This window comes from Eumetopias jubatus, unplaced genomic scaffold, assembly GCF_037043125.1.
Source record: "Eumetopias jubatus isolate StellerSeaLion01/CBP00866 unplaced genomic scaffold, mEumJub1_p1.0 scaffold_16, whole genome shotgun sequence".
Taxonomy (NCBI): Eukaryota; Metazoa; Chordata; class Mammalia; order Carnivora; family Otariidae; genus Eumetopias; species Eumetopias jubatus.
In genome coordinates, this window is record NW_028274822.1 from 66,593,948 (window position 1) to 66,620,750 (window position 26,803).

General features: G+C 46.8%; 1 protein-coding gene across 2 annotated transcripts; it reads right to left on the reverse strand.

Moving 5' to 3' along the window:
- On the reverse strand, nucleotides 1-26,752 carry SNAP29 (synaptosome associated protein 29). 2 transcript variants are annotated; one of them, XM_028094926.2, is made up of 5 exons: nucleotides 26,338-26,752; nucleotides 18,759-18,955; nucleotides 14,022-14,107; nucleotides 11,775-11,882; nucleotides 1-863 (listed from the first exon to the last, which is right to left on the reverse strand). In XM_028094926.2, exons 1-5 carry the CDS (start codon nucleotides 26,572-26,574, stop codon nucleotides 829-831), a joined length of 663 nt encoding a protein of 220 aa, XP_027950727.1. In that variant the 5' UTR covers nucleotides 26,575-26,752; the 3' UTR covers nucleotides 1-828. The 2 variants fall into 2 exon arrangements, with proteins under 2 accessions (XP_027950727.1, XP_027950726.1); XM_028094925.2 differs by lacking the exon at nucleotides 1-863 and adding an exon at nucleotides 4,684-7,931.
- Nucleotides 26,753-26,803: the final 51 nt, after the last annotated feature.

Genomic DNA, 26,803 nt, shown 5'->3' on the forward strand with positions numbered 1-26,803 from the left:
AAAAAAAAAAAAAGGTAGTCACAACTTAGTTCAGCCTAACCTTCCTGGGGTTAGGTAATCAGATTGATTGATCCATACCTGTAACACTGGAGTGACTCAAGGATCTTACAAAAGTTTACTCATCAGCCATTCATGGTATAACCATCTTATCCAGGCAAGCTTTCTGTTACAATAATTAGAAACTCTGGTTCAAAATAGTATAAGCAGTAAGGGCATTTGTCATTTCCCATTAACATAGTCTGTAGTAGGGCAGTTCAAGATGCAGGATCTCCAGACCCTAGGTCTGCTTCTGATTTTCTTGGTTCTAACCACGTTCAGATTTGGGCTTCATTTTTTCTCTCAGTGGTGTCTCAACGTCTGCAACCACCCCAGGCTTCACATCCAGTCATGACAATGCCCAGTGGAAGAAGGACTGTTATTTTGTGTGTGTGTGTCCCATTTTAAGAACAAAGAGCACTTCCTCAAGGAATCTTCCAAGAGATTCTCCTTCCCATCCCCACCCCATTGGGTCACATGTCCACTCCTAAAGCAAGCACCAGCAAGAATGGGGCAAGCCATGCCCAACTTAGACCAAGCAAGATTGTGGCTTTGTCTTCAGGAAGAAGAAAAAATGACTCCTGGGAGCCATTCGAGCAAATGTGGACTAAAATTCAGAAAAAAGCAGCCCTTTCTAAGATCCTGAGATAATGGACATTTATGTGATGAATAAACTCAGCACACATGATGTGCTGAGCATCTTCTGGGAACTGGGATTAGGGATGCGAAGGTGAATATTGTATGGCTCTGCCTGGCGGTGCTCAGTCTAGAGAAGGAATCAGAACTAAGCCATCATCGGATTTTAACCTGGTTCCTCAATAGCATTCCTACAGAGAGAGAACAGGGTTTTCAGTTATGATGAGAATTTCACTTTTTTCCCCCGAGTGTTATTGAGATATAATTGACATATAACATTGTATTAGCTTGAGGTGTACAACATGATTTCATACAAGTATATATCACAAAATGGTTACCACAGTAAGTTAATATCCATCACCTCACAGTTATGTTTTTCTTGTGATTTCAAATATACAATACAGTACTGTGAACTGTAGTCACCATGCTGTACATGACATCCCCAGAACTTATTTATCTTTTTTTTTCAAAGATTTTATTTATTTATTTGAGAGAGAGAATGAGATAGAGCATGAGAGGGGGGAGGGTCAGAGGGAGAAGCAGACTCCCCGCTGAGCAGGGAGCCCGATGTGTCTGTGTGGGTTTTTTTGATTTCATGCCTAAGTGAGGTCATACAATATTTTTCTTTCTCTGTCTGATTTGTTTCACTTAGCATAATGTCCTCAATACCCATCCATGTTATTACAAATGGCAGGATTGCCTTTTTTTTTTTTTTTGGCTGAATACTATTCCATTCCATGTATACACACACACACTGCATTTTTTTAATCCATTCATCCATCAGTGGATACTTTGGTTCTTTCCACGTCTTGACTGTTGTAAATAATGCGGCTATGAACCGGGCTGGGGTGGGGGGGCGGATATCTTTTCGAGACAGTGATTTCATTTCCTTTGGATAAATACCCAGAGGTGGAATCGCTAGATCATATGGTAGTTCTAGTTTTAATTTTTTGAGGAAACCCCATACTGTTTTCCGTAGTGGCTGCACCAATTTACCTTCCCACCGACAGTGCAGATGGGTTCCTTTTTCTCCACGTCCTCGCCAACACCTGCTTTTTCTTGTCTTTTTGGTAATACCCATTCTAACAGGCATGAGGTGATATCTATCTCGCTGTAGTTTTGATTTGCATTTTTCACTACTTGTTGGTCAAGAATTTCACTTTCTTGCTCTCTCTCCCTGCCTTCCTTCCTACCTTTTTCTCTTTTCTTTTTTTTAACCATTCACTTAATAAAAACCTACTGAATGCCTCCCCTGTGCCAGGCACAATGCTCTAAGTCCCAGCTTCAGAGAGCTTACATCCTAGCTTAAATGGTTTGATGATTGTCTTTCTTGTTGTCCATGAATAATTATGGACTTCCTTCTCATTTTAAAATTCTTTGTGATTTTGGTTAGCATCCGGAGGAAACGAGCCACCTCTGGGCCTGTGGACTCAGGGGCCACCATCGGTGCTGCCGTGGAGGTTTGTCATGTGCTGCCTGAGGCTGGCCAACTGGCTTCCCTAAATGACACTTCTGTCATAACCACATGGGAGCCAACAGAGGGTTTTTTAAGTGGTGGGATGACATGATCAGCATTAGCCTATCTCTGAAAACGGAAACTTGAAAACAAAACACATTAAAAAAATTTTTTTTGAATCAACCCACAGCAGAACTTGGATTTTAAGTTAATTTCTTTTTTTTTTTTGGTGTGTTTTTTTTTAATTTTTTATTGTTATGTTAATCACCATATATTACATAATTTGTTTTGGTGTAGGGTTCCATGTTCATTGTTTGTTCATAACACCCAGTGCTCCATGCAGAATGTGCCCTCTTTAATACCCATCACCAGGCTACCCCATCCTCCTAAGTTAATTTCTAACTGGCCCGTAGGCGCTGTTGGTCTCAAAGGTTCCTCTCTGGCCTTGGGGGCCTCTGTCAGGTAAGCAGTTTCCCGCACATCTGTAATGACTTGCTTCACTCCCTGCTTTGAGCCTACTTTTGAGTCGACTCCTGCTTAGGCTTTGGGTCATTCTTCCAGGAGAATTTCAAGTGGAAAGATCAACATCTCGAGGCTTCTGGCCTCTAGTGTCTATTTCCAGGACTCAGTCATAGCATCCTCTCCTTGGGCACTCTCCACCTGCTCAGCTTTAATCACGACCTATAATCTGATAACTCCCAGGTCCTTTGCGCCTCTCTCCCAAGCCCCAGTCCTGCACGGTGAATTCTAGCATACTAATTGTTTTCTTACTTGTGTATTACCTTCTCTCCCATGAGAATGTGAGTTCCCTGAGAATACGGGTTTTGGCCTGTTTTGTGCACAACCATTGGCCCAGCACCTGTAATCTGTCTGGATGTCCCAAAGCTCTTCAAATTCATTTTCCTCTGCCCATAACCCCAGACTTGCTTGTGTTTTTGTATTCCTTAAAACCGTCTGCTACTAGTTCCTGTGGTCAGAAATCTGAGTGTTATCTTCAGTGCCTCCCTCACTGGCAAATCCATCACTAAAGCCTGCCCTGCCTAAGGCTCACTGGGGCCCAGCCCCCGCCTCGCTTCCTGTCATGCTCTAGTGTGGGTCCCTTCTGAACCTGAACCATTACAGAGTTCTCTTTAGCCTGTTTCCAGCTTGTTCTCCTCACTGACCTAAGGGTGATTTCCCCCCTTGAAATATACATACTGGTTTGCTTTTCCCACAAAATTGGGACCATAGTGCATAATCAATTTTATGTCCATTCTTTCCGCATAATGTAAATCTTGCAAGCATCATTCTATATGCTCTGGAAACTTTCCATAACTGCAACTGTCTACCGTAGCTGGGGGTGAGCCACGATTTCTTCTATCATTTCCTTAATGAGGTCGTTTCCAGGTCTTTTTGCTCTTACAGATAATGCTGTGATTCGTCTTTATGGTCCTTTCAAAATGCAAATCTGGTCATGTCACTCTCTTGCTTAGATTCTGTCAGTGCCTCCTTGTCATGGAAGGTCAGTGTTTTCTGACTCCTTGATATGGCCCATAAGGCCTTTCATCTGGGACCTGCCTACCTCCCTCATGTCTTGCCCACACACAACCCAAACCTTAGCCGTTCCTTTACCTGCAGCTCCCAAATGACAGCCACCTTGACTTTTTTGCTTTCGCTTCTTTCTATGTAACATCTCACCCTCGTCTTCCCAGAAAAGTCTACTGCTATGTTCAGATCCTGAGCATTCCTTATCTATAATGATGCCCAGAGGTGATATCCATTAAGCCAGAGTGGCCTTTGGGATCCAGGCAGCCAGTGCACTGACATATGATTTTCAAGATGGCTTAGTCCAGGCTCCAGGTGCCTTCTCAGAGCTTTCGGACTATGCCTGTGGTCAGATGTGAATGTGGAGGCAAGAGAGTGGAGCCAAGGCTAGGCTGGCCTGCTCTCCTTTCTTGGTGAACTACGGTGTTTAGAGGGGCCACAAGCCCTGATGGGATCCACTTGCAGAATATAGTGGCCAGCCATCCTTCATCCTCCCACTCCTAGGAGTACCTTGTGGCACTCTAAATGGAATGGCCAACTATTAGGGCCCATGGGTCAAGTGCAGTCCACCATATTTTGTACCTCCCACGAACTAAGTGGTTTTTACATTTTTAAGTGATTGAAAAAAAATCAAAATCAGATTTTGTGATGTGAAAATATATAAAATTTAAATTTTAGTGTCCATAAATAAAGCTTTATTGGAACACACTCTCATTTATATATTGTCTTTGGCTGCTTTTGCTCTACGATGGAGGAGCTGAGTAGTTGTGACAGACTGACTAACTGACGAGCCTAAAACATTGACTCTCTGGCCCTTTACCGTTTGCCAAGCCCTTATCTAGACAGTGCTGCAGTCGGGGAGGTAGGAGGCAGATCAGAAGAGCACTCTGAAAGATGAAATGAGAGGGTTTCTCAGGAAGGAAGCTTGTTTATAGGGCTTGATGGGGCAGCAAGGATCAAATATATGAAGGCTCAACATGGAGGAGCCCCTCTACCCACTCTTTGAAAATGACTACGTGGGAGACAGAATCTGATTTAAAAAACTTCACATTTTATTTTACATAATATGGTCACTTGTTGAGTTGAAGGCATGGAGCTTAAAAGCTGTTCTGATACAGACTCTGAACAAAATGCCTCCCCTCCACCCCCGAGCACTTTTAATGACTGGCTCATCGTTGTGTACACAAGACATTTAATTATCAGACCTGAAGATGCTAACAACAGTGATAACTTACAAATTCTGAGAAAAGGCCTATGTAGGCAAAGTGTAAGAGTTTTTTTTTTTTTTTTACTAAATCGGTGTAGTGTACTCTTAAAATGACATATTCACAAACAGAAGTTAGAAAAAAAATTAAAATGCACTTATGAATTTTTTTCTTGCCACCTGAATTAAATTCAGGTCTCCTTTCCTACAAGAATGCAAAAAAGACAAGGCAACTCCACTGGGGTTAGGTTATAGATCACTAGATGTTAGAAATAGTTTCCTCTGAAGGAGAATGCACTTATTTTTAAGTTAGTAGTAGCACACTTCACATATTAACCACCCTAAAGTTAGAAAAGCCACTTTTTTGAAGGCACAGTTTGTTCCTAGCTCGACTGTGGAAATAAAAACGTGTCTTATAGACCCCATCTGGCAAGAAGGGGCGAGCTCACTGGTCTCGTCCACGGTATCAAAGCCCACCCACAGCCAACTCGGGCCTGGGCACCTCTGAGCGTCTCCATGAGATAGATGTGTCTAGTCTAGAGGATAGAATGTGTTCGTTTTGATCATAATCATCATGTGCAAGGATTCTGGAGGCTCCAGGTTTCCCTTTGGTCTCTGAAAATGCAAACAACTTTGCTTTATAAAGTAGAATCGACAACTGGTCCTTCATGGGCATGCGGACAGAGGGGGAACCCAATAGAAGGAAGCTGCTGAACCAGCATGTGGCTTGGAGACAGTTCCTCAGTCAGGGCCTTCGTGAAAGAGGGTCTAAACAAGAGTGAATAAAACATATGTGTAAAGTGTCAGAAGACACATTTCTAGAAGAGGCTGTGCTTTCCTTCTATATGCTTGGGGGGAAAAAAAGGAGGGGCAACTGGCTTCAATGATCTCACAAAAGACAGGGAAGGGCACAAATATCCCATGCCACTTTGCTTCAAGTCAGTGAAATCACTAATCTCATTATGCAAATGGAAGGCTGTGGAAGAGAATGGTGGTGGCCTTTACATGTATAATTTGTTTGAAAAAAATAAATTTGCATCTGAGATATAATGACTAATCTCCATGAGCCTCTGCCTGATGATGAACAAAAACAGCTATCATGACATACATGGAAGGTGTTAGGAAAAAGTCAGGAAAAATCAGGAGTGGAAACGTATACACATGGGCTACTCTGCGTTCTGGCTTCATGCTTGTCAGCAGCCTTTTTGCTGAAAGCCCTCTGAACTCATTTTGTTTGAGCTAGGTATAGGTTTAAAATTCTTCCTTTTACCAGTTAGTTAAGAGAATAATCATGATGAGCTCATCTTAAAAACACCTAACCTGACTACCTCTAACTGTGTCCTCACGTACTGGGATATTCATAATGACGTCCATCAGACTCCACGAGGCTGGAACGTGACAGAAAGTTGTACTTGCCGATGGAAGCTGTCAGTTTTGAGGAATGTCATGCATCACAGACTAGAACTTCTACAAATGAACTGCTACATAAATACTGATGCATTGTTGCAGCATTTCAGAGTTCCTTTCCTTTAAGGGACTTTGTTTATAGATTATAGAACCCAAGTGGTGAAGGTCACATAGACAGCACCATGTGTCAAGGTGAAACACATTGTTGTTTTAAATTTTCTGACCTAACCTTATTAAAATCAGCCTCTTTCACCGTCTTCAAAATATTGTAATTAATCTGCTTTTTACAAAGACAAGGGTCTTGTGACTTCAATTATTCTGCTGGAGGTACCAACACAAAGACATTAATCTCGTTACAGAAATCAATTTTAATGAATGTCACTTTACAAAGAAAGAATCACTTAAAAGCAGTCATTAAAATTGATTTCTGTAAGGAGATTAATGTCTTTGTGTAGAACAAGCTGGGCCAGTTAAAATGATAATGTCTGGGCTTTTTTTTTTTTTTTAAAGCCAACAAGTCAGCATCATTTCTGGCCTTTCAATCCTCCAACTGGGGTGGCAGAGAACCAAGAGATGAGTCAAGTCATCTTGCAAGAGGTCAAGAAGAATGGGTGGGAATCCTAGATGGGTCAGGAGACCCCAGGCACTGAACAAACACTGCCACCCCCGAGGCTGGGTCAAGGTGCTCCCCAAAGGGGAGGAGCACATAGTGGAGGCACTGTCTGTATGATGCTCCAGTCCCACAAACCGTAGAGGGGCCTCCCCAGTCGGCCAGCCGGGCAGGCTTGAGATAGTGGCACATCTATCCCTAACCTTGGACAGCAACTTAGAGGTGTGAATGCATGGGGAAGCAGGGCTCACCCAATTCCCTGCGCATTTCCAGGCATCATGGTGAGCGGTGCTGATCTGAACCCCTCCTACTAAAATGCATCCTAAGGATGGAGGTCAGGAGGGAAGAGGTGACATCGGTCAACCGAACAGCAAATGCTGATACTTTCCATTTCTGAACCCTAATCCTTTTCCAGGGTGTTGAGAGAATCACAGTGTGAACCTAACACTGATCCTTTTCTGGGGTTTAAGAGAATTGCAAATGTGCTCTGTGTGTTGGTAGGCCAAGGTGTGGGAAGGACCACCCCCCCCCAACAGAGAGATTGGTGGTTCCAGGACTGAAATTCTGCCCACCTCCTTCCATATGCTCGTGAAAGTAAGAAACTCAACTGTTCCTCTCATGCCGGCATGCTCTATCAAAGGCCCAAGATACTCAGGGCCAGGCTACTGTGCTCAGACTAAAACTCTAAGCATTCAGTTCAGAGAACAGAGAGGCAATGGCTCTAAAAAAAAGTGGGACACACACTTCTCATAACGACATCTCCTGGGACCCGCTCTATAATGATAACATTTGCAAACACATATTACGTTACACACTAAAACAATATAAACCAACTTTGGGGGAGTTTAAAAGATCTTTGGGCTCTTTTCATCACAACTGAGTGGAGAGCCTTCTCTGTGTTTAAAGTTGCCTAACTTTCCTTTCTGTGCTTTTTATATTGACATCTAACTTGTCCACTTTGGTTGTGAGGCGGTCAAGAATGTCATCTTGCTCCTCGATTTCCATCTGCATCCCCAGGGCTATGTCCTTCAGCCGGCCTAGTCCCACGGATAGCTCATCTGTCGGGGAGGGAAAGGACACACAGTGCTGAGCGAAGTCACAGCATCAAGGGCTGCTGCTCGTTCCGTGCCCGCTGCTCAGCAACACTCCCATCACCGAGTCCTCTTTCTCATAAGACAGGTAAAACTCTAGGGCTTTGGTTACGTTTTCCAAAACACGTGCAAGTAAAAAGAAAACCCGTTGACTCCATATAAAGTAATGTGTGCGTCACGTAAAGCCACTCCTCCCCCAGATGTCTGCCCAAGATAACTGCTGTTAATACAGTGGTGTCTGTCCTTCCTGCTTTAAAAAATGCATACAGATCTACATAATTTTTCAGCTGCCTCTGAACGTTCTAGTAGGTTGCGGCACGTTGCAAGATCAGTTAGTACCCGAGAAAAAGAGAAGTACAGAGGGACCTAGAAAACATATTCCCTCCCCAGACCCCATGGTGAGTACCTGGGAGAGGTATGCAGGTAACCAACAGCCAGACCCGCTGGCCTGCTCTTCAGGAGCAAAAACCCCACATCAGTGGGTAGAACTCAACAGTACCAGCTTTCCTTCCGTCTCCAGCTCCCTAAAGCTAGATCAAGCACAGATTTGGAGTAGCAAGCATGAGGATCCCTATTTGGAAACACATCTGGGAGACAGACCTGGGAAGCCCCTGTCCAAAGGGAGCCCCCACACCTGGGTTACTCCTGCCCCAGGCTCCCCCCTGGAGAAGGCCACATCCCACCCCTCCTTCCACTCTGCAGGCGGCAAGAGAAATGGGGGCTTTGTTCCTGCCTTGCCACCTGGGGTGCTCTCCCAGAAAACACATGGACTACAGATGTTCCCACTGGACCCAAATGCTGTGAGGTCTTGTCACCTATGTTATGATAATTCACATTTTCCTATGTCAATTCATTCATTGCTACCACTTCTCAGATCCATGAACACATCGATGCTGTGAATGTCCTGGGGCACGACACAACCTGAATTGGGCCAGCACCATTTCCTCTGTCTACTCTGCAGCCAGGAAGAAGCTGGCTATGGAGGTCCCTGCAGTCCAGGGTCCCCGTGTCAAAAGGAACAAAGGGCTGAAGGTGCTGGGTCCCTTCAGAGATGCTGCCTGGGGCCAGCCCCACAGGGACTGTGGAGCACACAACTTTTGGCAAAGATTCAGCCCTAGCGAACCTAGAGAACAGGAGGTGCTTCATAAGCCTTTTTGTGGCTGAATTAAAGATAAAACATTAAGTAAAAAAAGCTCAGAATACACACACACTTGGCACTAGCACCACAAATCTAAGCAGAATCAAGTCTGTTTTTCAAACGTTGTCTTAAGCTCTATGCTTCTTGAATTTACTGACACCAGTGACCTTGCATTCCATGGAGAGTAAAGTCTGTGCGGTCACCCCAGGCCTCAGGGAGTGCGCTGGCAGTTGGGACAGAAAAGGACAAGCAATAGGTATACTGAGATTAAAAAAAAAAAAGAAAAAGTGTGATAAAGTAAAGCCACCAGACAAGGGAGCTGCCGTCAGAGGGAGAGTTGCACTAGTCCCTGAGATAAAGGTGGGGGTGGGAGGTGTGGGGAGTGTGGTAAGAAGGAAGGAGCAATCTTGTGAAGGGCAGCCGGGCACAGCCTGAGTCAGTGGGCCCCATGGCTCGAGTGCCACCCCAGCCCTTCTCAGCATGCCGCACTGCATCCTGCTGGGACCGGCCTGCCCACGCTGTAGTCTCGTGCCAACTGCACCACCTGAGCCTCCGGGGATGGGCTGTACTTACTCACCCTTTCTCCCCACCTCACTCCCTGAACTCCAGGCCCCTCCATAGGTCTCCCCCTTCCCTCTCCAGCTGGTGCCAGTGACACTATTTGGGTAGGGAAACCTTCAGTGGGGAGGCTTTCAAGTCCCTCTGTATGTCTCTGGAGTGGTCACATCCCAGCACATGCATCTTCTGCCTGAGGCCTTTGGCTCTGGAGGGCAGAGTCCAGAGGACCCAGTAAAGGGGTGGCTCCCTGGGGCTTCCCTGGGCTCTGAAGGCAAAGGGCAGGTGGGGTTTGGGGTGGAAGCCTGACTGGGTGTGCAGAGTGTGGAGATGGGCCTTCTCCCCTGCTGCCGGCAGGCACTGGCCATGCAGGCCTGGTGCCGATGTTCGCACAGAGGGCGGCGGCGGCGAGCTGTCCGGTGGGCAAATTACGATTCTTTTCTTTGTTCTTGCTTATGTCTGTTGTCTCCAATTGACGTCTCATTTCTGTGGAGATCTCTTTTAGTGCTCTTTTCCCTGACTGTGTAATTCCATTTCTAGCAACCTAGGTACAAAGTGCAGCCAAAGATTTGCTCACAGGAATGACCAAGGGACTATGTGCAGGAGCGAATGATGAGAATAACCTAAGTGTCCAAGATCAGGGCGTGGGACTGCTAAAGTGGTGCTTTTCAAAGAAATTTTAAGAGACAAGAGATTTAGGGAAGTGTTCAAAACATAAATAAAAGAGCAGGATATGGAAGTGTACATACTGAATGATATCATACATCTGACATTGTACATCCACGTATGTACATATGTATGTGAAAAACAGAAGGAATGACACCAAATCAGTGGCTACTACTGGACAATAAGATTCCAGGTGTTTCCTTCCTCATGGCATTTACCTAACTTCATAATTTTTTATGATGAATCTAAATACTCAGACACAAAGGCTAAATGTTGTTAAAAAGAAAGAGTGTGGATTCGCCTAATGGGCTGTTCGCTCCAGGCTGCTAGGAATGGCCACTGCTCTGGGCGAACCAGGGGAGGGGCCCTCAGTGTCCTTCCTGTGGGGAGACAGGAGGAGGAAGTCTGAGCATAGACGCTCAATGTGCATCATCATGGGCCTCAGTTTTGTCTCCAACTAGATACCTTTAGAGCAGGGGGAGATTTTACTTGGGTCTCACCCACTTTGCCATCTCCCAACAGGGGTGGGAGACTGATAGCGACCCAGGGAACCGTGGGGGAGGTTCCTGCTCATGGGGTAAAGGTCAGAAGAGGCAGCACATCTGAGATGCCACCTAGAACGAACTCATGGAAACCGCTCCACGCCTGCTCCTACGGCCCACACACACTACCCCACTTGAACTTCAAGTAACTAGCTTCTCTCCCTCCGCTCAAAAGGGCACAGTGGTGACAAAACTGAAATAGTCCTGTGTTCCCTGGAATTTACAGTGTGGTTAGAAGACACCAGATAAGCCAGCAGGTATGTGACTCCAACAGGGTGCAGCGCGTTAAAGCCAGGCCTGCAGCAGGAGAAGGAGCCAACCTTCAAACAGCGCGGAGGAAGGACACTCCGGGCAGAGGCGGGCAGGGGCGGAAAAGCACTTGGAGCCACAAATGACGAGGGCAGGAGGGGTGGAGAGGCAGGCGGGGCCAGAGGCCCAGCAAGGGACCTGGAATACAAAGAACCCAGCTGTGCGGCCCGTGTCTGCTGCAGTGGCCACGTGAGTGGCCAGCTCTTACCAGGTCGGGTGGTTCCCCATGGGATGTATGGGGTTGCTCATCTAACCCTCTCCCCCATTCTCAGGGGCGGGTTCTGTTCCTGTGCCCCATTCACAGAGAGATGACGATGGGGCTCTCACTGCTGCACTGTGCGGCCCCTCGGGGACTCCCGGTCCCTGCTGCTGTCACAGCCCAGATAAGATAACAGGAGTGGACAGACTTGAGGGAGAGAGAAGAGTGAAGTGGCCGTGACCATACTGGATTTGACATGTGGGGAGGGCGAGGCAGACACCATGGTGTGGTCCCGAGAAACTGCGGGCTACTGGTAGGCTGGCTGGGCCCCGCTCGGGCTGTCGGGAACACAAGCGACCTGAATAAGTGACCTGTGGAGGCTTGCGGAGCTTCAGGCTTACCTAGATTATTATCGATCTTCTGGTGATAGGCTCGAAGGTGTGGGTTCTTCGGGTAAGCCTCGGTACTCATGGCAGGACCGGCCCCTCCAGCAATGGGGTCTGAAATTGCTATTCATGTTTCAAAAAAAAAACCAAGCAGGATGTGAGGTTTGTTTGTTTTTCCAAACTATATATGTTTTTAATTTAAATTCAATTAATTAACATATAATGTATTATTGGTTTCAGGGGTCCAGGCCTGTGATTCATCAGTCTCATAACACCCAGTGCTCATTACAACACATACCCACCCCAGTGTCTATCACCCAGTTAACCCATCTCCCCACCTCCCCCTCCTCCAGCAACCCTCAGTTTGTTTCCTGAGATTAAGGAGTCTCTTATTGTTTGTCTCCCTCTCTGGTTTCGTCTTGTTTCATTTTTTCCCTCTCTTTCCCTATGATCCTCTGCCGTGTTTCTTAAATTCCACATATCAGTGAGATCATATGATAATTATCTTTTTGTAGAAAGCAAAAAAACTGTAAATGATCATTGATGTTAAAATAGAAGTGCATACATCTTATTTATTCATTTTTTTAAACGTACACTTTAGTTCTTTCAAAGTGAAAGAACCTAAATCTTCCCTAAAAAGGCTTCAGGCGACAGAAGCTAATAAGTGGATTTTTATTGGTTATAAAAAAAATCAAAAATCAAAATCAAAATAGCTATGTTATGGAAATAGGATCCTGGATGACTTTCTCTTCTTCTAGAAATGTATTTCTATGCTCTCTTTCTGCTTCAAATACAACAAGCAAGGAAAGAAGAAATGCTAAATAATGCACATTCACCCCGAATCTTCCTTGAACTGCAGTTTCTAAATGCACATAGAAAAGCCCTATCATCCCAGTTTCTATCTTTTGGGGGAACTTTTCTTTCCAGACTTGGTGTATTTCCTCTGGCCACAACCTACTGAAGCCATTCCACACACACGGTGTCGTCTTTATTTTATTTTTTTTAAGGCTCTTCAGTTACTACACACCGTGCAAATTAAAACTCCCTTTAATTCCTTGAAATTGTGACTTTTGGGTGCAGGCCTCCTACTCTACTTCTTCGGGCTATGCTGGGCTTGGACTTTCTGTGAGCCTTGCATATTTTAGTTTTCTCTCATTTCCTCCCATGGCTTTCGCCTTTACAGACTAAACTGTGGTGATCTCCAACTTTCCTGACCCTGGCTCTTCCTCCATCAGGCCTCTCCTTAGCTGTGTCAACCAGGAGAGTGGTGTGTTCTGGAACGTCCAGGGCGCATCCTGCTTTCCTCAAAGGGAGCCCAGGAAGCATTCGGTTCCTGGCACCGTCCAATGTGCCTGGCCTTCCAGGGGTCTCTGCGGGGACTCCCAGGAGGCCGAAATTCCCTTCCAGATAAGGGGTGTTTCTGGGCCTATTGTTTGATAACAAGAGGATGACAGGACACCACAATCGACCTTGCACATTTTGTTTACGCAGCTTCTTCTCTGCCCCCTCGGGCTTCGGGGCTACATGAGTCTCCCACTGCTGTGCAGCAACTACCACAGACTCATCCTTCTGTTCCGGGGCTTAGAAATCCAGGACGGGCCACACCAGGCTACAGTCAAGTCGTCAACAGGGCTGTGCTCTTCCCTGCAGCTTTTGGGGGAGAATCTGATTCCTAGCCTTTTCCAGCTTCTAGAAGTTGCCTGCGTTCCTCAGCAGGCGGTCCCTGCCTGCATTTTTCAAGCCAGCAGCGGAGCATCTTCCAATTTTTGATCATCTCTCCTCTGCCTCCCTTTCCACTTATAAAGGGGCCTTTGTGATTACACTGGGCCCAGCTGGTTGACTCAGGATAATTTCCCCATCTCAAGGTCAGCTGATTAGCAACCGTAATTCCCCTTTTGCCACAGAACGCAATATATTCATTGGGTCTGGGGATGACAGGTCATTTTTGGGAGACTCTACCCCTTACCACAGAGGTTTTCCTGCAGTTGTCTTTTCACTGCTGGAGGAGTTCAGAGCTACATGGGGCAGGAACTAATGGTGGGCAGGCTCATTTTCAATGGGACACAGGCCCCCACTTCCATATTTCATCCTCCACGGGGTGAGGGATGAGCATGCCATAACACACACACTTCCAGCTCTCTGGGAGTGGCACTGGGTCCGACACCTTTTACCTACGACAGTAGCTGGAGTCCCCGCTGCCCCCCATCCACCCCAGGGCCAATACTGGAATCCAAGTGTGGCCGAGCACAGGTCCCCACTGACCTGAGTCATTCAGCTTCCTGAGGTTTGGGTGGCTGGCCTGGTACCGTGTCTCCTGTGCTTTACTGGTACTTATGGCTTCTTTCAATCTTGGCATAAAAGTTAAGAAAAGAGAACATTCAGAAAGAGAAAATACCTATGACAATGCAGTCTTTTCAAGCAGTGCCTATGTGCAAAAAGCAAATGCCTCCTCTGACCAAAGCAGGGATATTCATCAACAGCTCCTGGGAGTATCGCCCACAGCACAGCGAACCTCTGAGACACCTGCTTTAGAAGAGCAGCATCTGTTTAGGTGGCCCTCCTTCAGGAAAACGAGAATCCCAGGACCAGGGGGAAGAGAAGCACATGAAAGGACCAAATGGGTACTTCAGACTAGTCAGCAAACCGTGACCCCTGGGCCAAATCTGGCCCACCACCTGATTTTGTATGACCACAGCAGAGAACTGCCTTTACAGATGACCACTGGCAATGGACTGGATGATAGAAAACACTAACTTTGAACCTCCATTAATAATTTCTTTCTTCTCATTAGTAGACCTATGTTACAAAAAATTGTACTCAATTATTCCTCTTTTCATTTTTTTAATGCTGTCATTAAAAATTTGTTATTTTCTTGTTATGTAAGTCCCTATAAAATATCTCTGATTTTGCTTCCTGGCCCACAAAGCTTAGTCTGCCCACTCCTGCTACAGACAGGGACTTCACAAGGTAACTCAGGAGATCCTCGGACTATGCCTAACACTCCACGCACCCCTGCGGGTATGGCAGAGGCTCCCCCGCCCCAGAAGCTGGGCCTCCTGCACAGTCTGCTCTTCTCCACCCTGCTGACTGGTGCCCTGGCCACTTCACTGACCAAGCTGGACACCAATCATTCTCCATGTATGCCCTCTCTCTGCACAGCTCCACTCCCAGCAAGCCATGCAAACATCCCCTCAGTCCCCCCACAGATCCCCAAAATCCGGCCCCTCCTTCTGCCTTGCATCTTTATCCTTAACCTGAATAAGCCCCCCCCCCTTTCTAATCCTTACCCAAAGATGCCGGGCATCTTTCTAACATACCCTGTATGAACCTCTCCAATTAAAGTCCTTATTTATTTTTTGATTTTTTGAAAGATTTATTTATTTTAGAGAGAGAATGCGCATGTGCGCGAGTGCAAGCGGGGTGAGGGGCAGAGGGAGAAAATCTTCAAGGAGACTCCCTGCTGAGAGCAGAGCCTGATGTGGGGTTCCATCCCATATCCCATGACCTGAGCCAAAACCAAGAGTCATATGCTGAACCGACTGAGCCACCCAGGCACCCCACTCTGGTTAAAGTCTTTTTTTTTTTTTTAAGATTTTTATTTATTATTTATTTGAGAGAGAGATCAAGAGAGAGAGCACAAGCTGGGGGAGAGGTAGAGGGAGAAGCAGACCCCCCCCCGCTGAGCAGGGAGGCCGACACAGCCCAAACCCAGGACCCCAGGATCGTGACCGGAGCCGAAGGCAGATGCTCAACCAACTGAGCCATCCAGGCCTCCCTGGTTGAAGTCTTTAACAGCTCCCTACTGGCACAAGCCTGGACCCCATGAGGCTAAGGCACTGTAGGCCCCCATAGGCCCCCAGTGCTCCAGCGATGTGTAGAACAGAGCAGAGCCTCCTGAAATCTGAGGATTTCATTACTTAGAAGCAGTGACTGGAGGTTGAGAACACACAGCTGGTTTTTCTGAGCACAGTCGTGAGCCCTTATGTGTTGCCAGGCCAGTGTAAGCAGCAGATGCTTGCAGCTGAGCCCACCTGCCCTTTACCCACGCTACATACCCCAAAGCTGACTTTTTTCCTTTGTGCTCACATGTATAGAGTAGTAACACTTAAATTTACAACAAAAACTTCGCTTCTTTGTGAAAAATGGCAAAAAAGCCAACTCTAGGGAGAGTAACGAATGGTTAAGAGAACTGTAAGAAGAGTTGGTGGCTCTTGGTCAACAACCAAGTCTTGAATAAGTCAGAGAATTTCAAATTTAGGGAGTGGTTAAATCTATGATCTGAAGGGACCTCTCCAGGAGCTTTGTTTATTTTATTTTTTATCATTTATTTATTCATGAGAGACAGAGAGAGACATAGGCAGAGGCAGAGGGAGAAGCAGGCTCTCCGCTAAGCAGGGAGCCCGATGCGGAACTCGATCCCAGGACCCTGGGATCACGACCTGAGCCGAAGACAGATGCTTAACCAACTGAGTCACCCAGGCACCCCTCTCCATGAGCTTTAAATGGAAATGGGAAGCAGCAGCTTATGAAGCTTTGTCAGCAAGACCAAAAATGGCTTACTAAGAAACAAACAAAACTTCAGAGAAGGCCAAAGCATTTGTGCAACAAGGATATACACAGAATACATATGACTTGACAGAAGTTTGAATAGGAAGAACTTATTTTAAAAGCTTTTATATCAGAATATCCCTGTATTTATGGAGTAGGGGTTTTGACAGGATTACAAAGATTTACTCATTTTATGGAAGCAATTACATTACATCATAGATTTAACCACGTTGATGTCTTAGTCCAAAGCAAACGGACATCTAAACTTCCTCTGATAACACATAAACCCAAAAAGGAGGACACAAAATATCCTTCTGATTTGTAAACTGCAAACCAAACCAAACCAAACAAGAAAAAAACCATAAAATCCAAAAAACCCAACTAGATAAACAACCTCAGAAACTACCCCAATTGGGGGGGAAAAGTGACAGGTATTTGAAATCAGGGTCAAGCTGGAAAATCAGGGATGGACGGTGATTAGGACGGAGCCGCAAAACAAACCAACCCTCATGACCTCAGCTAGCGTATCCACAGGCAATAGCCTCTGGGCCGACCCACTGCCTCTTCCCCTTCTGTAGTTTTCTTTCTGTAAATCCGAACGATTCACCTGCCTGGTCTTTCCGCTACATCCTCAGTTCCTTCACCTGTACTTTGTTTCTCCCCAGAGCCACTGTGAGGCGGAAACAGTTTCCCAATTTCTTCCCTGCCACACCCTATGTCCTAATCTAGGTGATGGCCACACAGGTGTATACACAGGTAAGCAATCACCCGTCTAGTGAAAGCGTCAACACATACTTAAGATGTGTGCGCTTTACTGTACATCAGTTATGTGCTTAAAAAAATTCCTCTTAAAAAATCATTCTGTATTCCAGGGGTGCCTGGGTGGCTCAGTTGTTAAGCGTCTGCCTTCAGCTCAGGTCATGATCCCAGGGTCCTGGGATCGAGCCCCGCATCGGGTTCCCTGCTTGGCGGGAAGCCTGCTTCTCCCTCTCCCACTCCCCCTGCTTGTGTTCCTTTCTCACTGTGTCTCTCTGTCAAATAAATCAATAAAATCTTAAAAAAAAAAATCGTTCTATATTCTAGGGGCACCTGGGTGGCTCAGTCATTAAGCATCTGCCTTCAGCTCAAGTCATGGTCCCAGGGTCCTGGGATCGAGGCCCGCATCGGGCTCCCTGCTTCTTCCTCTCCCGCTCCCCCTGCTTCTTTTCCCTCTCTTGCTGTGTCTCTGTCAAATAAATAAGTAAAATCTTTAAAAAAAAAAATCGCTCTGTATTCCAGATTTAAAAGATAAACAGAGAAACCTGCGTAATAACATTATATCAGACATTTCTCTGAGTTAAATGGAAGTAGGCTATAAAACTAAATGAACACTGTGACTGCAGCTTTGAAAACACTGAGTATGGGGGGGAACTAAGTTTTGAGTTTTTGTGCTATGGTAAGGTGTAGATGTTCTATAATATGACTATATTATTTTTACAATAAAAAATAAACACAATGGACTGAGATATGAATAGTAATCTATTTTAGCAGAAACTTGACTCTGTACACGGGATATTTAAATACCTGCTCAAATTACATATATCATTTTATTATCTAACTGAAACTTTTGAATAAAATAATCACTAATTTTAAAATCAAAGTTAAGGGCCAGATGGAATTAGATATGGAAATGTTGGATATAAAGACTTTTTTAAAAAGATTTTTATTTATTTGAGAGAGAGAGAACATGAATGAGAGAGCACAAGCAGGGGGAGTGGCAGAGGGAGAGGGAGAAGCAGACTCCCTGCTGAGCATGAGCCTGATGTGGGACTCCATCCCAGGACCCTGACCTGAGCCAAAGGCAGATGCTTAACCAACTGAGCCACCCAGGCGCCCTGGATATAAAGACGTTTTAAAGAATTTTTAAAATTCTGTGAAGTGAGGCACATTTATACTGTTTAAGCTTTCTGAGGTGAATATTCTTTCAAATTACAATTACTGGAGCAGTAATTTAATTTACTGGAGACCCAATTTATGCAGACTGGATGTCAATCAAATGAACATCATCAGGAGCGCTGGAGAAATGTTTCTTGTTTCAAAATGTGTGAGGATGAATCCCTTCCAATGAGTAACTTCCAAAGATCTTGGGTCCCTTTAAGGCACTGAGAGTGGCTTGAAAGTCTTGACCATTTTTTTTTTTTAAGATTTTATTTATTTATTTGACAAAGAGACACAGCGAGAGAGGGAACACAAGCAAGGGGGAGTGGGAGAGGGAGAAGCAGGCCTCCCGTGGAGTATAGAGCCCAATGCGGGGATCAATCCCAGGAGGCTCGATCCCAGGACCCTGGGATCATGACCTGAGCTGAAGGCAGACACTTGACTGAGCCACCCAGGTGCCCCGAAAGTCTTGACCATTTGCACTAACCCCCACTTTCAGCTACTTCATATCTGGATGGCTGAAGATCCACTCACCTGCTATTGGCCTGGGAGGTGAGGGTGCCATTCTGTTCGGGTGGCGTCTCTGCTGGTTTGGATTTGAAGTAATTGACGAATCCCCCAAACATGCTCTTAATGCTGTTAATGTGCTTCTGGCTTGTCTTCAAATCTTGATCCATCTTGTCCACCATCTTCTCTGTGCGTTCTAAGACACCTCGCTGACGATCGAGCTCCTGGGGAAAATGAGAGGTGATGGCATTACACCGTTTTGTAATTTTCCCCTCTGCAGGGGACCACACACAGCAGGTTTGTCCTGAGCCCTCAGAGAGCATGTATGGGGACAGATGCTGCCATCTGTGAGGGAACATTACCCCTTCTGACAACACATTCCTTTGCCCTTCCCTGTCCGGCTTCTATTGGCTTGCTTTCTTATTTGCTCCCGAGTTCTTTTCCCTCCTGCCCACGTGAGGCTGGCTCACAGGACCATGTTAAGACGGACGGGCCTGGACTGGCGGCACATCCTTTAGCCCTCCCCCTTTCCTGGCCCCCGTGAACCTTACAGGCTTTGACCTGGTACTGCCCCCGTGGACTATGGCTCTTGTACTCCCCCCTTTCCAGATATGGGATTTCCATTGGGTCACCGGAGCCACCTGGCCCTGGTCACGCCTTCAAATTATTTCACAGGCTAGGTGCTGGGTCCTTTCTGGGCCCTGTTAATATCTGATTCCAACTCACCCACAGTTTCACCTTTAAAACCTCTAACAGGTGATTCCGCCCCAGACCTTTGTACATGCTACTCTCTGCCTGTGATGATCCTCATCCAGATACCTGTACAGCTCTGCTCCTCATTGAATTCAGGTCTCTGCTCAGAGGTTACTTCCTCAAAGAAGTCTTCCCTGAACACCTTCTCTAAAGTAGAACTTTTTCTACCCTCAACGTACCCCTCTACACCCCCAATCTACTTTAGTTTTTAGAGCATGCAAGCTCCATGAGGCAGGGACCCGCTTTGTTCACTGGGTCCCCAGTGTCTCACTCAGAGCAGTGGCTTGCTGGACTGCCAAAGGACAAGTGGATGATGCTCTGTGGCCACAGGGACAGCCTAGATCATATTCCTCAAGAGCCGATGGTTCTGGGGGCGCCTGGGTGGCTCAGTCAGTTGGGCGGCTGCCTTCGGCTCAGGTCATGAGCCCAGAGTCCCAGGATCAAGCCCCATGTCGGGCTCCCTGCTCAGTGGGGAGCCTGCTTCTCCCTCTGCTCCTCCCCCTGTTCATGTTCTCTCTCTCAAATAAGTAAAACTTAAAAAGAAAAAAAAAAAAAAAGAGCTGATGTTTCCAGCAGTGGATGTGAACTCACCACCACAGTAACACTAACACCTTCCTTTCTTCGTGCCAAACTTGTTTTGCCCCTATCTCAGGCCATTCCAGCTGTGTTCCTTCTCTGTGATCCACCTTTCTAGCCCAGAGACTCTCAAGCTTTTCCTCTTTTATTTTGTGAGGCAGTCCCTGACCTCCACCACCTTTTGAATCTTCCAATCCTGCATCTGTCTGTGGCTCAGCAGTTATATTACCTGCGGCAGATAATCTTTAGAGATTTCTCTCTTAATACCTTAAAACAGAATCATGAACAATTTTTGAATAAACGCCTCCGACAATTGAAGGATAAAAAGGAAAATATACATAATGGGTTTATTAGAGCCCGTTTTACTTATAAAAATGTTAGTAGAAAGCTTTTAGAACACTTAGGGACCCAAAAAGTAATCTGAGCTCTCAATGTTTATAGTGAATGAAATTTTAAAATATAATGTATAGGCAGAAAACAAAAAAATCTTTGGAAATAAACTTAGAATTGCTGAGCTTTACAGCTTTGAATGTTTAAATGTTTTTCACCAGCTCATGAGACACGTCTGAAGAAACCATCAGGTTCTTTTAAACAAAAGGAAAAATCTTTTCTGGACTGTGTCATTCTTGCAAATGCCTGGACTGTGTCAAAACTCAGTTTCAGAAGAAAAAAAAACAGTTGTTAATTTATCTAGAGTTTTCTCCTTTTTCCAACAGCTCAGGTTTGTCATCTTCATGTCCATTCTGAGGTAAGTCTTTCCTGGAATAAGGCAAGGCTCTAAATTAGGGTTAAAATGATTTTCTCCAGCATTTACGTGTTTTTTGAGTTGATATATTGCCAACAGTCCAGTCCCACCACCTTATTTCCCCTGCTGCAGAAGATGAAGAATATGAAGCAGAAGAGGTGCCTGGCTGCCTGGGGTGGGTGCTGGCCAGGGCTCTGTCACACCAGGAGCCAGGTCCTCGGCCTCCCTGACAGTGCAGTCTCTCGTGGTGGCTCATCTCACCAACCACCTGCCCTCTTGCTTTGGCCTCCCGACCTCAATTTGGAGAGTAGCAGCAGTAACAAGTAGCTGACAAAACCTTCCCCAATTCACAGTGAGATCTTATTTTCTTCTGTTCACAAGTGACACAGTCTCTCAAACTCCGAGTGTGCATCACTGCGCTGACTTGGTAAGGAAACCAAACGTCTGACTTAGATGTTACAATCAAAGTGAAGAGAAATCTGTGAGGGTGGCAGGCCACGGAAATGAGCACTGTTCTGGTCTCTGGAAGTTTCTGTGAGCTGGAAGCTGGTGTTCACTGGAGGTGATCTGGTCAGGAGGCCAGCAGAGGAGGAACTTCTGCTGAAATCCATCCCATGAGGCAGAAAGCACGAGGCTCCAAGTGCTTGGTTCTAACTAATGAGGAAGAAGGGCTTGCCAGAGCAAATACCAGGAGTGCCAGGGTGGGAAGGACAAGCTAGGCAGACCCTGCACCAGCCATTACAAAGGCAGGCCTCAAATACTCCAGTCCCCAGACATCTTCCTGTCCCCCAAAAGGGAGGCCATCCATATCATCATTGGTCCCTGGGAGAATGGAGATCATGGAGAAACAAGGGCGGCTATGAGGGGAAGGAACTCCAGAGAGTACCCTCAGTGTAAAGGGCACACCATGCAAAGCTCAGATGTTAGTATTACAGGTGATCCACCCCCACCCCCACCCCCACCTTAAGCGCTAAAAGGAGTTTTCTGAAGTTAAACAGGAAAAAAGGAAATGGTCAGAGAAAAAAATCCAGTTGGGCCAGTGGTACTATGCTGAGGAACAGCACAGAGAGAGGGGGTGTCTCAATTCCTCTTTGGTTTGTGGCTCTTTGTCAAACAAGGATTCCTAATAAAGCAAGAGAATGCAAAAGACGGGGCGCCTGGGTGGCTCAGTCAGTGAGTGTCTGCCTTTGGCTCAGGTCATGATCCCACAGTCCTGGGATCGAGCCCCACATCGGGCTCCCTGCTCCGCGGGAAGCCTGCTTCTCCCTCTCCCACTCCCCCTGCTTGTGTTCCCTCTCTCACTGTCTCTCCCTGTCAAATAAATAAATAAGATCTTCAAAAAAAAAAAAAAAAAAAGAGAGAGAGAGAGAATGCAAAAGACAGCTGAAGACCCTGTGAGGGTATACTCTGTCCTCCATGGGGTGACTTCTGGCCAGATGGATTATGTCCCAGGGCCCTGTGAGAATGTGAACACATCAGGGACTCCCTGCTGATAGAAAATATGCACAGAAGGACAGAGGTGTGCAAGATACCCACCAACAGGTATTACTCTGCCAGCCACTGTTCCAGGTACTAGGGATTCAGGGGTGAACTAACCAGCCCCAGATCTCTGCCCTCCCAGAGCTTACAGTCTTGGTAGAGGGCTCAGTGAGTCAAGTTTCATTTCACTTTTCATTTGTTGACAACCCTGTGGTGCTGGGAATCCAGAGCTGGGGAGGAAGACAAGAAAGCTATCCTACACATACATGATGGCCACTCTGCCAGTAGGGGCTCCTTGCCTGGCTTAAGGGGGAGTCAGGGAGGCTCCCCGATGGGGTGGCGTTGAAGGGGAAACTGAAAGCTGAGAAGTTAGGTAGGCAAAGGATGGGGGGTGGGGTAAGAGAATCAGGGCAGAGGGAGTAGCCCGTGTGCGCAGCAGTTCTGGGCCGCGGGGCCAGCTGGGGGAACTGAGAGAGGGAGAGGAATGTGAGCATGAGATGAGGGAGCAGGCAGGATGCCAGGCAGGACCCAGCAGGCATCAGAGAGGGCAGCAGTGACCACAAGATCCCAACTCCAATTCACAGCTGATACATCTCATAAGGTCAGTTGGGCCTGGTTGTCTTCCCTGACCGAGTCAGGCCCCGAGATTCGGAAGGAAAATGTCAGCGCTAAGGTTCCTGTACTGAACTCATAATTAAACTCAGGGATCCAATAATAAGTAGGTGGAGGTCAATCTGGAGTCAATAAGCTGAACCTAGAAACCTGAAGTTCATCTCCTTCATGTCACTCCCTTTCCAGTGCAACACACATGCCTAAGCGCCGGCAGGGACACATGAGCGTGGAATATGCTCAAACTGGGGCTCTGTCTCACTGTAGTAGTATGGAGTGGATTAAAAACACAAACGGAGTCTTAGGTTGCATGAAAAACCACCAAGGGCAAAGGCAGTGATGCTGGTGCTCTTTACTGCCTGTGTGCAGGCTGACCCAGGCTCACTAAGGACTAACTCAGCAGGCCTGGGCTGTCCACACCCTCTATGTTCCAAAGAAAGGCCTTGCCTGACTCCTGGCCCTTATATTACCCTGATAAGAGTATCTTTGTTTACCTGAGTCCTTAGGCTAGGCCAGATAGTTTATACTCATAGTGTGATTTACGTGGGGGCCTTCAGCCACATGCTTGACCTCTGAAGGGGTGAAACAGTAAGGTCTGCCAGTCGGGCAGGTGGTCAGCCATGCCTACGTGGTTGTGTGATGGCCTACCAAACACCACTCCCGTCCCATTGACATTACTGTGACAGCCATGCAGGCCCTGGTCTAACGTTTATTGCTGGACTCCCCTGAAATGAGATCCCAGGCTTCACAAAACTGTACAGGAGCATGCTCAGCTGCCAGAGGGGACAAGGAACTCTGGGCAGCCATGTCTCCACAGGCTTGCCCAAACGTGCAAACAACCCAAATGCCTATCATTAGAGGAATGGCTACATAAATACAAGTCATCCATTCAGTGGAATACGACACAGCCTTAAAAACAACAATAACAAAAAGATCAGTGCATTATATATTACCAGGGAATAACCTTCAATCCTATTAAAAAATGTACAGACTAGAATATATAGAATGCATCCACTTAAGTTAAAATTGAAAGAAAAAGGAAAGGACTATAGCTACGTCTCCATCCACAGAATATCTTCACAAGGACACTGAAGGGACTGACGGTAACTGGCTGCCGTGGGAGTAGAGGGGTGGGAGGAAACTTCTTACTCTTCTGTACGTTTTAAATTTTGAACTATGTGATTGCATATCGCTTCACAAAAGCTAAACTTTAGGTAAAAGAAAAAATAAATAAATCACACTTGCAAAACAGAAGAGCTGAGTGGCCTACAAGACTCTCCACGGTTCTGGACTGTGCTTACCAGGCCAGTTAACTACGAACTGCTGTGCTCTAGTTCTGTCCCTTGGCAGTCATGACCTGTGGCTATATTCTTTGTGAGAAATAAATCTTGTCAGGTTTCACAGGAGGAGGACGACTCTCCTTCACTTAGGATGACCTAAGTAATTTTCCTACTTCTGCCAAGCTGGAACTGAATGGTATCTTCCCAAACTAATATTTGTACATTCCTAACCCTCTATAAAAACCCATCATGTTTTTGCACAGCTCAGCGCTGGGTCTCTAAGTAGGGAGGTTAGCAGGTGACTTGGGTCTGCTGGAAGCCACACTGTACACTGAGTGGCAGGAAGAGCTCACCAGCCCCAACCTCAGCCCCATTCCCATCCCCATTCTGACTGGAATCAAAGACTGATTCGAAGGCAGTTTGGAGAGTACAGAGTGGGATGGGGAGGGGGTGCTGACCATTCCCGCCTCCCAGGGCCTCTGATGACTGGGAACTGACTCAATCCTGGAAAAATTCAGTGTCACCACACTGATGATGACAGTGCCTGTCACCTGCCCAGTCATGATCATACTGCACCTCTCAGAACACCAACTTGGCCCAGTCACACTCACTCACAGGCCTGAGGTACCACTCTGCCTCTGTTCTCACTGTCCCCCTTGCATAGAGAGAAGGGCCTTTGGGGGCAGCATGGGGGGGTGTCACCACAATCCATGTGAAACCACTCACCTCTAATATGTTTTTGAGTCTCCTTCCCTCTGAAGGACAGACTTTCCCCTGCCCACGAAAGGCTCCTAAGCTGCCTCCTCTGGGCCTTTTCTTTGAACATATCCTGTGCATCACTTCCCTACTGGAGCCCAGGAACCCTGTAGTGGGCCATTGTCTTTGCACGGCTCCTCTCTGCCCTATGAATATTCCTCCTATCCTTCTTCCTCTCCCTCCTCCTCACTCCTGTCTAAATCTTAGCCTTAAAAACCAGATTCGAGTTTCTCCTCTGCCATGACATCCTACTTTGTATCATTCTGATTTCCTATTTCATTTGTTCTCACTGTTTCCAGAGATGTCCCTTCAAACCGTTCTTACTTGGCTTCCTTGGACCTGGGACCCTCAAGCAACTCCTCCACTAGGGCCCTAAGACCTTAGGTAATCCTCCCAAATCTTAGTCAACATTTGCCATTTTAGACTCAAACATAGGAATCCAGTAGATATAAGATGTGAGAATTACAGCTAAACTTCCTTAAGGAAGCCAAAGATAGGAAAATAGGCCAATGAGGGATACTGTACTGTAACAGTGGGGAAGGAAACGGAAGTGGGGAAGGAAAATAACCAGGAAAGTGGCAATGGGGATATGACCCAGATGACTATTTGAGAAATTAATCAACATGCCTCAAACTGCCCAAGATTGTAAGTGATCAGGTCAGAATGAACTGTGCCAGAGAAAAGAGTTACAAAGAGATCCATGGAGGAAGACAACACTCCAGCTTCCACTACTAAGTTTCAAAGCTACAAATGCTTTAGATTGTTAGCTGATATACCAATGATCTACTATTACATTTTTTAAAACTTAAAAAAAAATGCCCAAACAAAACCATTTCATTAGTAGGCTGAGGAAGAAATGTGGTGCCTAAGAAAGAACAATCCTCACATAGGGTCCCTGAAATCTCCCATGGGTGGAGAGACGAAGTGACAAGGGGGAGTCGGAGAAATGGACTGTCACAAACCATATGCTATCTAGGACATCTTCATTTGGATTTGGGAAGTAAAAGTTAGGCCCTAGACTTGACCAAACTTGGGCTATGGCTTACTCAGCAGCTGCCCAGACAGACCTCATCACCTCTACCGGTAAGGTGAAGTGGTCAGATATAGGAAAAACTCAAGGCCCATTTGCTCTGATGCTTCACACACCATCAGGCACAATCCTCATCCATTCTGGGTCACTCGGGGAGGGATGGTTAAAGCTCTGGATCTGGGATTCTGAGCAGGTAATTATAAGAAACAGACACTCCATTTCCCTAACCCGACTTCTACTAATAGCTAAGGAATATTACAGGGGGCAAACTGCCTCTTTCAAGTACTCAAGACACACACCTCTTTGTATAGCTAATGTTTCTTGACCTCGTGTGACAATTCAGCCTAGTTGGGCCGTCCTGCCCTGCTCCAGACTCACCTCGGCAGAGGCGACGCCGACCCTCTCGGACTCGTATACAAGGGAAAGGGACCTGTCGGTGCTGGCGGCTGCGGCCTGGGCCCTGCGCATCACCTCCTGCCGCAGGTACTGCTGCCTATCCACGGGGGCTCCGGGCCCATCCGGGAGGTCGCGGTCGTCCTTCCACACGGCCGGCCGGGCACCCTCATCCTCCGCATCGTCGTCGAATGGGTTGTAGCTTTTGGGGTAGGCCGACATGGTGCCGGCGCTCGTCTGGGTCTGGACAGGAGAAGGAGGAACGTGGCCAAGGCGAGGAAGGGCCTTTCCGGGCCCGCAGGGATCCAAGTCGACCTCCCGAGGCCCTCGGGAAGGGCCCACGGACCTACAGCGCCGCGCTACTCCCCTCCACCCCCCAGGTCGCGGAGCTAACTGCTTCCGCCTGTCTCCCGCGGGAGGCCCCGCCTCCGGAGCTGACCATCTTATCCCG